Here is a 17004-nt window from a genome sequence, read left to right on the forward strand (position 1 = left end):
TCCAGGGGGCAGGCCCGGACAGATTTGAACACCACCATCAAGGTCCTGCAGCTCCACGGGTTCTCAGTCAACCTCACCAAAAGTCACCTGATCCCGACCTGCAGAATCAAGCACCTCGGAACAATCATCGACTCCGAGACCTGCCAAGTCCTCCTCACACAGGAAAGGGTGGACAGCATCTGGACTCTGATGAGGAACATCCGCTCGACTGGGTCAGCATTGATTGTCTCCCTCTCTCAGCTGATGGGGAAGCTGGTGTCGTGCATGTCAGTGGTCCTGTGGGCGCAGTTGCATACGTGAGAACTGCAGTGGTTCCTGCTCCCTCTCCAGAGACGAAAGGCCAGGAACTCCAGACGGGTGATATGAGTCCCCCCAAAGGTCCTCCACTCCCTCAGGTGGTGGCTGTCAGAAGCCCTCCTCAAAGGCTTCAGGGAACTGGAGCACCTGATAATAACTACAGACACCAGTCTCTTCGGCTGGGGGGCTCACCTAGGGACTTCGGTGGTCCAGGGCAAGTGGTCGCAGGCGGAACTCGCCCACAACATCAATTGGCTAGAGCGGCCAGACTAGCTCTGTGCCATTTCCTCGATCGGGTCAGGGGCCACGATGTACTGATCCTGACCGACAACATAGCCACCAAAGCTTACATCAACCATCAGGACGGCATGCGGTCCCTGGCTTTGATGTCAGAAGCGGAAGTTCTGGGTCACTGGGTGGAGAGGGACTGGCCTCAATTCGGGCAGACCACATCTCAGCCTAGACAACGTAACAGCGGACTGGCTAAGCACAACCACCATCCAGAACTCGGAATGGCGGCTGCACCCGAGTCTGTTCTGCCAGCTGTCCCGGAGTTTTGGCCACCCGGTTCGCCTCGCCGACCAACACGCACCTCCCCCAGTTTTTCACCAGATTCCACTGCCCCGGGGCGGAGGGCACAGGCGCTCTACGATCTCGCTGGCCTCCGGGTCGACTGTATGCCTTCCCTCCTCTTCCTCTGATTCCACACGTCATATGAAAGATCCTAGAGGAGGGGGCGGAGGTGTTGCTAGTAGCTCCACACTGGCCAAGGAGGACTTGGTTCGCCGACCTGGTCAGCTTGTCGGTATCCCGGCTGTGGCACATACCTCAGGAGCAAATCTCCCTCAGCCAGGGGGCCGTTCAATACCCGGAGCCCCACACAGTATATATGTGACTGTATGAAATGAAAATGAAAATAAAACATATTTACATACAATACCCGGAGCCCCAGTGGCTTCAGTTGGCCGTATGGCACTTGAGGGGGACCTCCTGAGGCTTCACTGTTTTTCTGTCAGTGTCATCCGGACTATTCAAGCGTCTAGGCAACCTTCCACTGTCAGAATTTATGAAGCAACCTGGCCGGCCTTCTCACCTTGGTGCCTCAACCGTCAGATAAGTGCTTCATCCGTGACAATCCCACAAGTCCTGGAATTTCTGCAGGACAGTTTGGACAAGGGCCTCATGCCCAACACTCTCCATCGACAGGTGGCTGCCTTGGTAACTGACTCTCAGTTACCATTTTCTAGACATCCCCAGGTTTGGGGCTTCCTGAAAGGGGCTTTCAACATCTGTCCGCCCCCTATCCACAGGTACCCTACCTGGGACTTGACTGTTGTACTGCAGGTACTTGCCACGCGCCCCTTTGAGCCGTTATGGATGGTGTGTTTGTGACACCTGACCCTAAAAACTGCCTTTCTGGTTGCCATCACCTCGGCCCACAGGTTATCGGAATGGCCGCCTTGTCAGTTAGAGGCGACCTATGCATCTTCCACTCCGATAGAGTCATCTTACAGTTGGATCCTGCTTCTGTCCCAAAGATCAACACCATTTTCCACAGAGCGCAGGAGGTGATACTTCTGGACATCTGTCCTCGTCCCAGGCACCAGAGAGAGGTAACATGGCACAAGTTGGACGTTCAGCAGGCGGTGCGCATTTACATGAAGCGGACAACTCCCTTTCGTAAGTCGGAAGCGTTATTTGTCTCATTCCAACCTGCTTCCATGGGAAAGAAGGTCACGTCCTCTACGATAGGATGCTGGCTCAGAGCGAGTATCAAAATGGCTTACGAGACTCAGGCCAGTTTGACACGTTCGCCTCTGCTGAGGCGTCATTTGGGAGGAGAGTTTTGCAGAGAGTCGTGGTGAGCACCGCGGCCCCGGACAGTTCTTCTTCTTCCCTCCTGACTTCGACATAGCTTTGGCATGTCCCGTGCTTGGACACTCCAAGCAGCGCCTAGGAGAAAGACCGTTGGCTTACCTGAATGGTCGTTCTCTAGGCACTGCGGAGTGTCCAAACCCACCCTTAAGGTGGGGCCACGAGGTGTGTTTCACCTTTGTCTTGGTCTTGGACTTGGACTAGTTCGAGTTATGGACTATTGGATTTTCTTCATTTTTCGAAACAGAGACTGAGGCAACCAAGAGGCGGAGCTACAATCAATTTTAAAACTCAGTTCCTTGGGCAGCAAGCTGAAGTTAACCCATGCTTGGACACTCCACAGCGCCTAGAGAACGACCATTCAGCCAACGGTCTTTCTCCAGAATAGAGGACGCACTATTTTTTTACTATTCTATGCCAGTCCTTCATTTATGAGCTTAAGCACACTTCAATCACACAAATATTTTGCAAGATCAGCTAAAGATACTACTGAGTTGATCGTGATTATGTACCTATTTCAAAAACTATATCTCTATTTAGTTTCTTGTCAAAAGAGCAATAAGGAAATAATCATGAGAAAAAACAACCATTAATTAACAACAATTTCTTACTCAATATTTTGCCTAACAGGGAACCACAAATGCTACATGCATAATATATTAAGATAATTTAGTATTGCTAAATTATTTGCTACTACTGCAAAAAAAAAAAATACTGGTATGAAAACAAAGGGACCAATTTTATTGTTATTTTATCTTATATTACTACAATAATGTAAATAGGTAGAGATATCATTTAGATAACAAGTAGCACCACTATGTGGTATACAAGGGAAGCCGGTAGAACCACAGTGATATGATGTACCCTTCCCAAGCCATTGTTAAAAATTAGAATGTAATTCAGAAGTGGCAATGTACCCCAATTTTTTTTTCTAATGTACGTGCTGTGCATGTACAAACGAGATAAGATTTACTCTGTGCTGCCACACCACTTTCATCTCTCTTTCTCCCATGCTGATTCAATAATTTAAAAAAGACATGCAATATGTGAGCCTCTGAATTTGATATGAGAAGTGTATGAAATGAAAATTTAATTACATTTTTACCATTTTTCTGAATTTTTCTTTAAGTAAGACTACATAGTAGTTCAAAAATGAGGAAGATGAACATAGTAAGTACGCATGATATCGATAAATGGAGCTACATTTAATGTAGCAAACTACATTGCTTATGAATATGTAAAAATGTACAACTTTATGTAAATTGATAAACCGTATCCCTTTTAACTACTCTTTCAACTGATGAATGATTTTTTGTAGTCATCTAATTTCCCGCACCAGATCTTGACATATACACTGCATCACTATTAACATAAAGCCGTCAACCAGCTTATTTTCAACCCTATTCTACACCTATCAGCTATGTGAAAATTGTCTTTTTATGAAATATAATACACATTCCACAAATACTTAAATACCACATTCTACACTAAGGTTGGGGTGGAATCAGTGGTGGGATTCAAATAATTTAACAGCTGGTTCTCTGCCCTAATGAGCAGCCGGATGAGTATGGCCAGGATGGCTATGCCAGAGGGCAGGACAGCACTCAGCCTTCTGCAGCACTCTGCCAGTCAAAACAGGGCGCAGGGGTTAATTACCAAATGTGGACTTTGCTTTGCTTTGTGACATCCAGATCTAGTGAGCAAGTATGAACTGCACAGAAAATAGCCCTTCTCTGCCTGAGGCTGTAGAGATCTGACACCAATCAAAACACTTTTTGTGAAGCAACTGATCAACACTGACAGGGTAAGCCACTAGTATATGAAAATAAGCGCAAACTCCACTCCCTTCTAGTACTGATGATGTTATCTAGTTTGGTAATGAAATATCTTCAAGAAAACCATCAAGCTCAGAGAACACCAAGGATCTCACAGTTCAATGCTAAGCTACAAATATTCTCCAGCATGGTCCACTCTAGGAATTGTCTATCAGCACATTAATACTGATGTTGATAAGAACATAAGGGGAGCTGATCTAAAGCCAAGTTGGAGAAGACAGTGTTTTATTAACAATGCTTCTAGTAACACCATATATATAAGATATTACTATCTTATAAATTAAACTTTCAGTATCGAAACCAAAGGATTTTGTGTGTCTTTGTTCTTTTTATCAGTATCCTATTTTTTATTTTTTGAATTATAGTAATGGCTCTATACCAGAAATAAAAATACTTATTTGTATTTTTCTTTCAAGATGACTGCATCTCTTCCAGACAAAAGGGTACATTAAGTTTCATCTGTAAACAGAATCTGCTAATTAAGAGTTATTACATGGGAGATTGGTACAGGCCTTTCAGAATTAGATGTGTATTCCTCTCTGATATCCATTAGTAGCTAATAAGATAATGCCGATGGACCATTCAGTTTCCTGTTTCCTTCTATTGTGCTTTCAAACCATATATGGACCAATGCGATGGTTGAACAATAACTGGATGTTCTTCTGCTCCTTACAGAGGATTCAAAAATGCTTGTTATTAGATTGTTCATGCTGTTTAGTTTCACAGAGCTGCATTAATAAAAGAAACATAACACTTTGACAGCTAATCTGCTCCATCACATGGTCTTTTAAAAATCTTTTGTATCACAACTAACCTATTCTGTTGATTTGTGTTATTATAGTATGCAGTAAGCAGCTTCTAGTAATCACAGATAAACTATGAAATGAATAAGAGTTTCTGTTTTATATAGAATTATGCTGTTTTATTACTGTTAAAGACAATTGAATATTACTTTATATCAGGGGTGTCAAATTGGTGGCCCATCAGGCAGATGGGTCACATACAGGTCATGCCCACCCGAGGTCCGTGAAGGGAAAAACATCACAAAACATCACATGATGGCAATGTGACACTGCAAGTTTGATACCCGTACTTTATATCATTAGAGAATTAGAAAGCTATTGCTTAAAACTATTTTAATTATTTGAAGTAAAAAATGAGCTACTAAAAATTCAAATTTTTGCCTATTTGCAGTGTGGTTAAATTTTATAAATGGGGATTTTTCTTCAACTCTCGATGTCTTATTTTCTCATATGTTCACATATAGCATGAATCCAAAAACCTGCAAACCCTGCAAAGTTGTCAGCATGTTTTAATTTTTAATCTTACATAATTGAGACATGGTTTGGTATTAGATCTGTGCCATGCTTTGGATTCAAAGAAAAGGAAGTGGTTCCCTTTTGCTGCTGCAGAATCCTGGGGAAAACCATATTTGGTTGAGGAAATTGCCAGCAGGTGTTACCTATATACTATTACAAGGAAACCTTTTTGCCTTTAAATCTGCAATACTGCTCTCTCTTAAGCAGAGAATACTCCTATTAAAAATATGTAATTTTACATAAGTTTAAATGTAAATGAAATTAAGTCAATTTTTTTATCCTTCTCCCGCCAACTATCTGATTGAACAGTATTCAAACTAAATATAATTAATTTTAATTAGGTTTACATATAAATCAATTCAGCTCAAATGCTGCTTTTCTCCTGTCTCCACCAACTACTTTTTGAGAACACTACACCACAAAGAGTCTAAAATCATTTTTCAGCCTAGGAAGGTCACCAACCTTAAGATCTTGGGGTCAGAAGACTAAAACGATTATTATTTTTAAAGTATTTTAAAGTTTGCTTAGAAGAAATAGCCTTTGAAATCATATCAGTCTATTGGATGTCTGACGAGATCATGGTTTATTTTGCTTATCTTGTGCAGTGATTGATCTCCTTTTCAAAATGTACCAGTTTATAGTTTGGCGTTTTTTCTCTCTTTGCCTTTTTCAATAGCCTTTGTGGTCACTGGGTAGTACGACTCATTAATTTATCTGGAAGTAAACATATCTTCTGTCATATTCTTAAGGGGTTTAAGGAGAAGTGGCAAATGAAAGGAAAATGGAAAGATTGTTTTTCCAAGTTATTTTTACTTGCTTTTGCCTTTTATGATCAATTTGCTCTCATTTTATGCAAGGCTCAGTTCAGCAGACAGGTGGAATGTGATAAGCTTGAATTCTTTCTTTGAATGGAAAATAGAGGCATTGAAAAACCTGCTTGTTTATGTGAAAGTTGTTCACTTTTTCATATTAAGTGTTTGACAATATTTGAGCATCTGCCAGACTAAAAAGAAGTTCCGTTAAAAAGATACATCAATCTACTGAGCAAATTATAATTCCATTGTTCTATCAGGCAATAGGGACCTATTTTTTAAAGCTTAATCAGTGGCGGGGTTCAGCAGTTCGGACCACTTCAGGCGAACCAGTTGTTAAATTTCAGACTGGCCCCACCCGGCCCCTACTTATTGGCCTCATATGCCTTGGATGGTGCCTTAGAGTCACAACATGGCATAGTTGCAGCTGCTCTTTGGCTCCCTTGCCTAGATCAGGTGGCGCCCGCGGCCCAGCTGCTCTCTGGGTTCCTTGCTCCCACAACCAAAGCCTTCCCCATTCCCTAGTTAGGTAAGTTTCTATTTTTCTTACATATCACCCCTGGGGCCATTGAATGCATTTCCCCTGAAAAATCTACACTCATTGTCTATACTCACCTAGAGAACTCTGCCGTGGCCTCAAACTATATCCTCCCCCTGGGTCGAAGCAATTTACCTGGCCTGTGGACTACCCTGTTCAACCAAACCAGGGGGGGCAGCATGGGCAGGAAGGAAGTTGGGGGTCAGGTGGGTGGCATGGGCACAGGTAGACTGAAGCAGTTTGGGTAAGGTTCTTACCTTACAGTCCCATCTGTAAAGCCTTGTGGAGACAAGCAGCTAGGTCAGGCCATTGTCTTGGGAGAACAAGTGGAGCATCTCCCCGAACACCCGAGGCCCACTGTAGTGTGAAAGACACTCTCCCAGAAAGAGCAGTGGCGGAGGGAAGCAGCCGCTGGCCTGGAGAATACATGAAGCCTCTCCATGTATTCTCCATGTTGGAACTGTTTTCTCTCTACCACTGCTCTTGCTGGGAAAGCGTCTTGTGCAGCACAGCAAAATTTAGCAACCATGAGTTGCTGCTTTGGGTCCTGTAAATCCCATTCAGAAAGTGCTGTGGCAGAGAGAAACACCATTCAACCCAGCTGCTTATTTCTGCCGCAGTGTTTTCCGGATGGGACCTAGAGGAAAATGGTGGCTCACAGCTGCTAAATTTCACTGTGCTGCACAAGATATTTTCACAGGGCTTCAAGGGCTGCCTGCCTGGAGTGTTGTTGTTGCCGCTCTGGAGCTCTCCTTTCGCTGCCGCTGCTGCCACTACATTGAAATGCCTTCGGGATGGAGAAGTAAGTTTATGCTTTGGTGGAGGTCTGTGTGCCCAGAATCAGGCATTTTCTCTGCTGCGTTGCATGGGGCAGCGGGAGGAGGAAGTGTATGGTGGGGAAGGCTGTCTGCAGTTTCTTGCAGCCAAAGCTGGGATGTTTATGAACTTGTTATGTATGAGGTCTTCTGCGTTGAGCAGAAGGTTGAACTATAAGACCTCCAAGATACCTTCTGATTTTGAAGTCTCCAAAACAAGAGAATTTGCTTAAAATAAGTGTGTGGGGGTGTGTTTCTCAGGAATAATGAAATAACAGAGTTGAAAGGCACTTTGGAGGTCTTCTAGTCCCAACCCCCTGTTCAGGTAGGAAAACTGAAGATGCCAAATCTGAGTGGAGGGCTTGGAAAAGGTGTCAGAATAACAGAATAACACTTAGAAATGACTTTTCTTTGCGGGGGGGGGACCCTATACCAATTCAGATAAATGGTTGTCCAGTCTTTTCTTAAAAACTTCCAGTAATCTAGTACCCAGAACATCTGGAGACAAATAGTTTCACTGGTTAATTGTTCTTACTGTCAGAAAGTTTCTCCTTAGTTTTAGGTTGCTTCTGACTTGGTTCAGTTTCTTTCTATTGCTTCTTGTTTTTCCTTCTGCTTCTTTGGAAAATATATTGCTCCCCCTTCTATGTGGTAGCCCTTCAAAATCCTGTTTTGTGATTTGCCTGTCATACTCTTGAGCAAAGCATGTGAGCCGTTTCCTCCTTTCAGTGGTCCATGAAAATACATCTATAGTATGTAGATGAAGATAATAAACTCAAAAAAAGGTGAGCAACCTTTTAATAGAACTATAGCTACGTTGAGGCCAGGTGTGACAAGGAGTTGCTGGGAGGGGAGGGGCTAGGATAGGTGCCCCTTCACGTGAATGATGTCCCATTGGCCATGCCCACCCAGTCACATGCCCACCCGGCCACGCCCACCCAGTCACATGCCCACCAAATCATGCTCACCAAGCCACACTCACAGAACCAGTTGTTAAAAAAATGAATGCCACCACTGGGCTTAACGCTATAATTTTCAGCAAACATTGAAGTATACTTCAATTAAAAATAGTAACATTGAAGAAAACTGTTATCATCTAAGGAGAAGTAAGTTCGTTTTACTACAGTTGACAAGACATTGACTATTAGAAGACATATCCATTTTTTATTTATAAATACATAGCCATTCATTCCTGATTTTTCATGATCATAAAGGATAGAAGAAAATATTTCTCATTTCTTTCTTTCTAGTTTATGCTAAGTACAAAATGTTCTCTGAACCTTTTAAGTTAGGCTAGATCAAAAAATAAAGTTCTATAATAAAAGATACAATATGCTTTTATTGATATAGATCAGGGATGGCAAACCTTTTGAGCTTGGTATATAAAAAAGCTGGAAAAAGTCTAACTTGATTTTGCTGACATGTCACACATACACAAATGCACACATCCCGAGAAACAATTGGCTTCTCCTTATTTAGGCCATTCTGAACAAAGGCACTATTGCACTGAAGATTTACAATGACATTTGCATTTCTGTATAAAATTTAATAAGAAATACTATCTTAAGGATAGCAATAGTTATCATTTTATCTCAATATTTCTGTTTCTGGGAAAATTCAAATTCTGTGGAAATGTAAATGCATATAGTCTAAATTTAAATGTGAATATACCTACCAAGATAACTGAATACAAAATGGGCATCATAGATGGCAGAACATTACAATAAATTAAATTAATAAACTGCTTGGGAATCAGAAAATGGGCTATTCTTTTCCACATCAGAGCACCAAGGATAGTTCTGAATGTATTATTTTCCGAGAAAGATTTTTGTGTAATTTATTTGAAAGTAAAGTAATAGAGAAAACTAAATATAAAACATAGCTCACTGGTTATTGTGCATCAGGATATAGATTTTTCACTTAAATGAAATAGCAACATATTTGTAGTCTATACTATTTTTTGTAGAAGCAGAGAAGGGACATATAGCAGATGATTTTTAGAAATATTTCTATGTTTTAGAAATACGCGAGAAATCTTTCACTGATTTATTTTCAAACGAAATGGAACAATCCGCCAAACACAATTTGTGGTTTAAACAGACATAGCAGTACACCGTGTTGACTATGTTCATCTTGAAATATTTCTCAGGTGGAAAACTTGCATATAATATATATCTGTATTAATCTAAATGCATATACAAAATTTATGTTTTGGGGAAAGTTGAAAACAAAATGCATTTGTTAGGAAAAAGATGCTTATAAAATGAATTCTCTGGTAGGATTGTAAAAGAATGATATTGTTTGATCGATAAAACAATCAAACATGTTATAGTCTCAAAAACTTTTTCATTTTGTCATATGTTGACAAAAATGGTCTTAGAATAGTTTTTCTTTTTAAAAAAAGTGGTAACACCTACCCTGAGTGAGGAAAAAAGACAAAACCACTAGGTTGCATAAGAACATGACTTATCCTTTATCCTACCAAGGTTGATTAAATGAGGACCCAGATTGTTGGAAATAATATGCTGACTCTATAAACTGCTTAGAGAGGGCTGTAAAGTGGTATGTAAGTTTAAGTGGTATTGCTGCTGTTATGAATATTTTTACCATCCACATGTATCCTTTAATAATTTAGACGTTGTTTATTTGGATTAAATCTTGTAACCGTATGCTTATTTATCTGGTTTTGTATGCCTGCTAATTCTATCTAGGGCTTAAATCAATTATGCAGAAAAATAATTATATATTTGGGGCACAATAACGTACTAGATCCCATTATGAGTTTATAAAGTTTCATTGTGATACCTTTGCCCTGTTTTTATTAGGTAATTACTAAATAGATTATGGGAATGATGAGGAAATGGTTTATATCTGAAATCAATATATCTGGATTGCAGCAAAAGAATTCACAAAGTTAAGTCATGGTGGTAATCAATATAGGTTTAGTTGGTTTCACAGTTGGTTTGAAAATTATACTTAAAGGTGGTTAAGAATAGTTTTAGTCAATATAAAGTGAAGTATTGAGTATGGTATCATAAAATTTGTCTGAATCTGAAACATTACATTTTTATTCAGACTAAATGAAGAGGTAGAGAGAATGTTATCAGATTTACAGGTATCCCAAATGGGTCGGAACAGCTAATAATCTAGAAAAAAAATCAATATTACCTTGAAAGTTTAGAGAAGTGAGGTAAAAGTAACCAAGTGTCATTTAATAGATAAAAATGCAAATGAATTAAATGGACATACAAAGGGATGAGGAATACTTGATAGCAATGTTTTTGAGAAATGTTTAGAATTGTAACTGTAACCACAATTTTAAGCAACATAGTTTCTGAAACTACACATGCAGTACAACTGCAGGTGAAATTCGGAAAATTAGAATATGGTGCAAAAGTTCACTTATTTCAGTAATGTAACTTAAACGGTGAAACTAATATATGAGATAGGCTCATTACATGCAAAGCAAGATAGTTCAAGCTGTGATTTGTCATAATTGTGATGATTATGGCTTACAGCTCATAAAAACCCCAAATCTACAATCTCAGAAAATTAGAATATTGTGAAAAGGTGCAATATTCTAGGCTCAAAGTGTCCCACTCTAATCAGCTAATTAAGCCATAACACATGCAAAGGGTTCCTGAGCCTTTAAATGGTCTCTCAGTCTGGTTCAGTAGGAATCATAATCATGAGAAAGACTGCTGACCTGACAGTTGTGCAGAAAACCATCATTGACACCCTCCATAAGGAGGGAAAGCCTGAAAAGGTAATTGCAAAAGAAGTTGGATGTTCCCAAAGTGCTGTATCAAAGCACATTAATAGAAAGTTATATGGAAGGGAAAAGTGTGGAAGAAAAAGGTGCACAAGCAGCAGGGATGACCGCAGCCTAGAGAGGATTGTCGGGAAAAGGCCATTCAAAAGTGTTGGGGACTTTCACAAGGAGTGGACTGAGTCAGTGCATCAAGAGTCACCACACACAGACGGATCCTGGACATGGGCTTCAAATGTCAAGCCGCTCATGAACAACAAACAATGTCAGAAGCGTATTACCTGGGCTAAAGAAAAACAGACCTGGTCTGTTGTTCAGTGGTCCAAAGTCCTCTTTTCTGAGAGCAACTTTTGCATCTCATTTGGAAACCAAGGACCCAGAGTATGGAGGAAGAATGGAGAGGCCCACACTGCAAGATGCTTGAAGTCCAGTGTGAAGTTTCCACATTCTGTGTTGATTTGGGGAGCCATGTCATCTGCTGGTGTTGGTCCACTGTGCTTCATTAAGTCCAGGGTCAACGCAGCCATCTATCAGGAGATTTTGGAGCACTTCATGCTTCCTTCCACAGACGAGCTTTATGGGGATGCTGACTTCATTTTCCAGCAGGACTTGGCACATGCCCACACTGCCAAAAGCACCAAAACCTGGTTCAATGACCGTGGGATTACTGTGCTTGATTGACCAGCAAACTCGCCTGACCTAAATCCCATAGAGAATCTATGGGGCATTGCCAAGAGAAAGATGAGACCGAACAATGCAGAAGAGCTAAAGGCGGCTATTGAAGCATCCTGGACTTCCATAAAATCTTAGCAGTGCCACAGGCTGATAGCTTCCATGACATGCTGCATTGAGGCAGTAATTGCTGCAAAAGGGGCCCAGACCAAGTACTGAGTACATATGCATGCTTATACTTTTCAGAGATCCGATATTGTTCTATTATTTTATTGATTGCAAGTAACATTCTAATTTTCTGAGATTGTGGATTTGCGGTTTTATGAGCTGTAAGCCCATCACAATTATCATTGTGATCACAATTATGACAAATCATGGCTTGAACTATCTTGCTTTGCATGTCATGAGTGAGTCTATCACATAAATTAGTTTCACCTTTTAAGTTGCATTACTGAAATAAATGAACTTTTGCATGATATTCTAATTTTTTGAGTTTCACCTGCATATTGCCAAAATGATAGGAAATAACAGATTAACTTTTAATGTGTTAGTTAGGCTCTGCTTTGAATACTGTAACCAGTTTTGGGCTCCATATTGTAAAAAAAGATTCAGAGAATGAATGAAAAATGAACAAAGAAAGAAAGCAGTAAGAATGATTAAGGGATCTGGAAACTAAGCCTTATGAGGAGAGGCTGAGAGAACTAACTACTTATGAAAAATATGATAGAGGCAAAAAGTAAGACTGTGTGATCCTTGGTGCTCTCTGAGCTTGGTTATTATCTAGTCCTGATGATATTAACCTAGTTGGTAATAAAATGTCATTTTTTTTAAAGTCATTTTATTAAGATTTATAGGCCGCCCTTTTCCCTGAGGGGACTCAGGGCGGCTTACAATCAAAGGGAAGGGGGTGCAATATCAAAGACAAACAATATGTGAACAAAAGAAAGAAAATAATAAAAACACAACTTGCATTCAACAGTCAACACTTGGGCGGGTAAATTGGGAACCTATCCCCAGACCTGATGGGAGAGCCAGGTCTTGAGGGCTGTGCGGAAGGTCTGGATGGTGGTGAGGGTACGGATCTCGACGGGGAAGTCGTTCCACAGGGTCGGAGCTGCAACAGAAAAGGCTCTCCTCCGTGTAGTCGCCAGTCGACATTGACTGGCAGATGGAGTGCGGAGGAGGCCCAGTCTGTGCGATCTAATCGGTCGGAGGGAGGTGATCGGCAGAAGGCGGTCTCTCAAGTACCCAGATCCACTACCATGGAGTGCTTTAAAGGTGGTCATCAATACCCTGAAGCGCACCCGGAGATCGACAGGTAGCCAGTGCAGCTCGCGGAGGATGGGTGTAATGTGGGCGAACCGCGGTGCGCCCACTATCACTCGCGTGGCTGCATTCTGGACTAACTGCAGTCGCCGGATGCACTTTAAGGGCAACCCCATGTAGAGCCCATTGCAGTATTCCAGCCTAGAGATCACAAGGGCTCGAGTGACTGTTGCGAGGGCCTCCCGGTTTAGGTAGGGCCACAACTGACGGACCAGGCGAACCTGGGCAAATGCCCCCCTGGTCACAGCCGACAACTGGTGGTCAAAAGTCAGCTGTGGATCCAGGAGGACTCCTAAGTTGCGGACCCTATCTGAGGGGTATAAAATTTGACCCCCCAGCCTAAGTGTTGGAACATTGGCCAAATTTTTGGGAGGGAAACACAACAGCCACTCGGTCTTGTCCGGGTTGATGTCTGTAAGAAAACCACCAAGCGCAGACAACATTAAGCAGAGAGCATCCCCACAGTCCAACCTGAGCTATAAATATTTTCTTCTATTGGTATAAAATATAAGAGGTTTCAAATACATTCAGAAAGATCATAGGAAAATCCCAGATCTCTTTTCTATCTTTTCATAATGCTGGATATGATACAGAAGGAAAAAATTGATTGATCATCTTAATATGGAACTACCAGTAGTTACCTAGGAAAGTTGTATACATTCCCTGGATGTGCTTAAAGCAGAGAGAGGCGTCTGTTGTCATTATTTATTCTGGATATCTCTACTGGATGGAGAGCTGATTAATAGGTAATTGATCTTTTCCAAACCTGGTGATTTTGTGATTCCCAGGATCTATGTCTTTAGAAACCTTGAAATTAGTTAAAGGAAATCCGTTGACCAGTTCCTTATTAGTTCTATGTCTGATACTAATCTTCATTGACACCAATTATTATAGCTTGTTAGGGGGCCTTTCTGCTCATTTTATTGTTCTGGATGCTCTACTTCTGTTCCTGTGGTCTACTGTGAAACCAACATTAGCTGAAATTGCCTTATAATTCTTATTTGACTTTCAGTGCTCACTTGCCTTATGGAGAGCTTCTTGACAATTATGTTGAAAACATTGCATTCATGGTAGTTATTAATGGAAAAGTATGCTTGTGTTTATTTGACCCTTACACTTTAGGTGACCTCTAGGTTATCTCATAGAGATTTAATCCATAGAGGTTTAATCCAGCTATCATACTTTTTTTGCATAAAATTGAATATTTTTTCACTAGCATTTCTTAGGTTTTAACTAATGTGAAGAAAGCCAGCATCATAATGAAACTGCTGGGCACTAGAATTCATAAAAGATAACACTGTATTGACCTTCTATCTGTAAAAGTGAAGAGGCATGATCATATATTGCATTATTAAAATTAATATAAATATACATCATTTTAATGAATGTCTATGAGACTTTTCAGGCAGAGAGGCTGATTCACATTAATGTTTATTAATGCCCATTTGAGTTCCTGCTATTATCCCATCTATTATTCTCAGGATGGTCTTTGTTTGAAAAAGGAAAAGAAAATTAAAATGATTCTATATTCATTAATTTTATCATGGTTTGATTAGATTATTGTTACAAGAAAAATACAATTGGTGAATGTTAATTCTTATTTTTTATTATAATAAAGAGAAAAATAATAATTGAATGTTTAATTTGACGCCCTGCTTGCAAAGGTGATTCATAGTTCGATTCAGCTCCCCCTCCCCCCCTCTCCCTCTCCCTTCCCCTCCTTCTCCCTCTCCTTCCCTCTCCTCATTTCTAGCTATGTCTAAATATAAAACAACCAAGCTCAGAGAGCACCAAGGAGTCCAAAGTTCAACCCTGAAATACAAACATTTTCTTCTATCAAAAAGATTATTTTGCAGAGTTATTAGTATTTATAATTTCTATTTATTTTCCTGTCCCCTACAGAACACTTCCACAACCAGCTGTAGAGTGAACCTATTGCTCCAAGAAAAAGAAAAAGAACAACAGTTCCAGTTCCTCTGGAACAACAGAAGAACAGCCATCCCCATATGTGGTGATATTAGAACAAAAACAAAAATTTATAATTACAGCAGGAATGTACCAGGAAAATCATTGGAAAAATTCAATAAGGAGAAAAAATGAGAAATTATCTCTTCAGAAAATAATGCACAGTGTATTGCCAGACTAGGTATCCTGTTTTCAGATTTCTATGGAGCAGTGACTGGACATCTCTTCCCTTCAAGGTATAATCATGACAACCAGCAGCCGTGCGTGTTCTGTACCAACAGTCAGTGGACATATGACTCATTTCCCTGGACCACCATACCCATTACTTTTTCCTCCTGTCATTGGAGGACTCTCACTTTCAACTCTTCATAGCATTCAGGGCAATCCATCAACCAATCGATACAACATTCCTTCACCAGCAAGTAAGTTTTTATTTTAAAATTTACCTTCTATAAAAGTTACTAGATAAAATCCAGTGTAGCTTGATGCAGATAATTCTTTTTGCAGAGCAAAGAGTTGAGAATCTACCATAACCCAATAAATTCTACAACAATCCAAAATCTGTTCAGGAAATTTTGAGAACCCTTGAAAGTACTTCTAGGGAATACCTGGGGAGAAAACAAGAAAATAATGGTGTGGTGCTGGATTTAATCATCTCTTTACTATTTGTTTCTAAAAATTTACAAAGCATAATTATGTATGTTTGGTTTAGTTGCTGACAGCTTTAATGTCTACTTATCCAAATTAGATCCCATGCTGTAGGAATCTATCAAAAAGTAAAACTATAGCAGATACTGCCCTCCTAATGAGATTGCTTTTGTAACCTGGTAATTTATCAGAATGGTTTGTTTATTACATTTGTAGCTGGAATTTATCGTCCATTTAAAAATACAATAATTAATTGATTAAACCATCCACTTCTTGAGTACAGCAACCCTTTTTGTTTTAGGCATAGAATTTAGCTATTGTATAGAGGATATCAGGTTTCCTCTGTTTAGGAAAAAAATACCATTGGTCAGAATGATCAGGCAGTCTATCTGTTAAAGTTTAGATTAGTACACATCTTATAAAATCTATACTACAGAATACATATTATGTCTAGCATTCTTGATTGCAGAATGAAGGACATTGAAACTATTTATTTATTTATTTATTTATTAGACTTATATACTGCTTCATAGGGATTTCAGCCCTCTCTAAGCGGTTTACAGATTTTTAGCAAATTGAGTCAGCAAATTGCCCCCGCAGTCTGGGTCCTCATTTCACCCACCTCGGAAGGATGGAAGGCTGAGTCAACCTTGAGCCGGTGAGATTTGAACCGCTGAACTGCAGATAACAGTCAGCTGAAGTGGCCTGCAGTACTGCACCCTAACCACTGCACCACCTCGGCTCCTCTTGAGATGTTGAGAAAGAAAAATAATATTGATAATAGACTAACTTGTGTAAGAATTGTGAGTTGCCGTTTTCTTGTTCCCCTATATAATTAACGTAGTCTTAGGGCAGCTACAATGATCTTGTGGAGTTCCATAGCTTTTAGTTTATGTTTAATGGCCTTCTTTGCTTAATCAGATCTCATGATTAAAAGGAAATCAAATGACATTCTCAAATGGAGAAGTGTGCTAGATACAGTTCTGCATCTTTTGGATTGGAAAATGTTTCATGCTAAGAAAGGCAGTAGCTTTACAGGAGATAAATGAACTTTGACTTAATAATATGTTCTTATTTGCCTAGCTCTACTTTCTATTTTATATAGTCCATCCTAAGTCTAAATAAAGCATTAG

General features: G+C 40.2%; 1 protein-coding gene across 1 annotated transcript in view; it reads left to right on the forward strand.

The window, feature by feature from the left end:
- The first annotated feature begins 15172 nt into the window (after window positions 1–15172).
- RARB (retinoic acid receptor beta) overlaps window positions 15173–17004 on the forward strand; it is a 278793-nt gene continuing 276961 nt past the window's right edge. Inside the window, exon 1 of the mRNA XM_087712874.1 lies at window positions 15173–15645. Within this exon, the coding sequence (XP_087569000.1) occupies window positions 15468–15645 (178 nt within the window). The 5' untranslated portion in view covers window positions 15173–15467. The remainder of the gene's footprint in view (window positions 15646–17004) is intronic.

This window comes from Thamnophis sirtalis, unplaced genomic scaffold (genome assembly GCF_051295495.1).
Source record: "Thamnophis sirtalis isolate CommonGarterSnake01/CBP01778 unplaced genomic scaffold, rThaSir2_p1.2 scaffold_4, whole genome shotgun sequence".
NCBI classification, from domain to species: domain Eukaryota; kingdom Metazoa; phylum Chordata; class Lepidosauria; order Squamata; family Natricidae; genus Thamnophis; species Thamnophis sirtalis.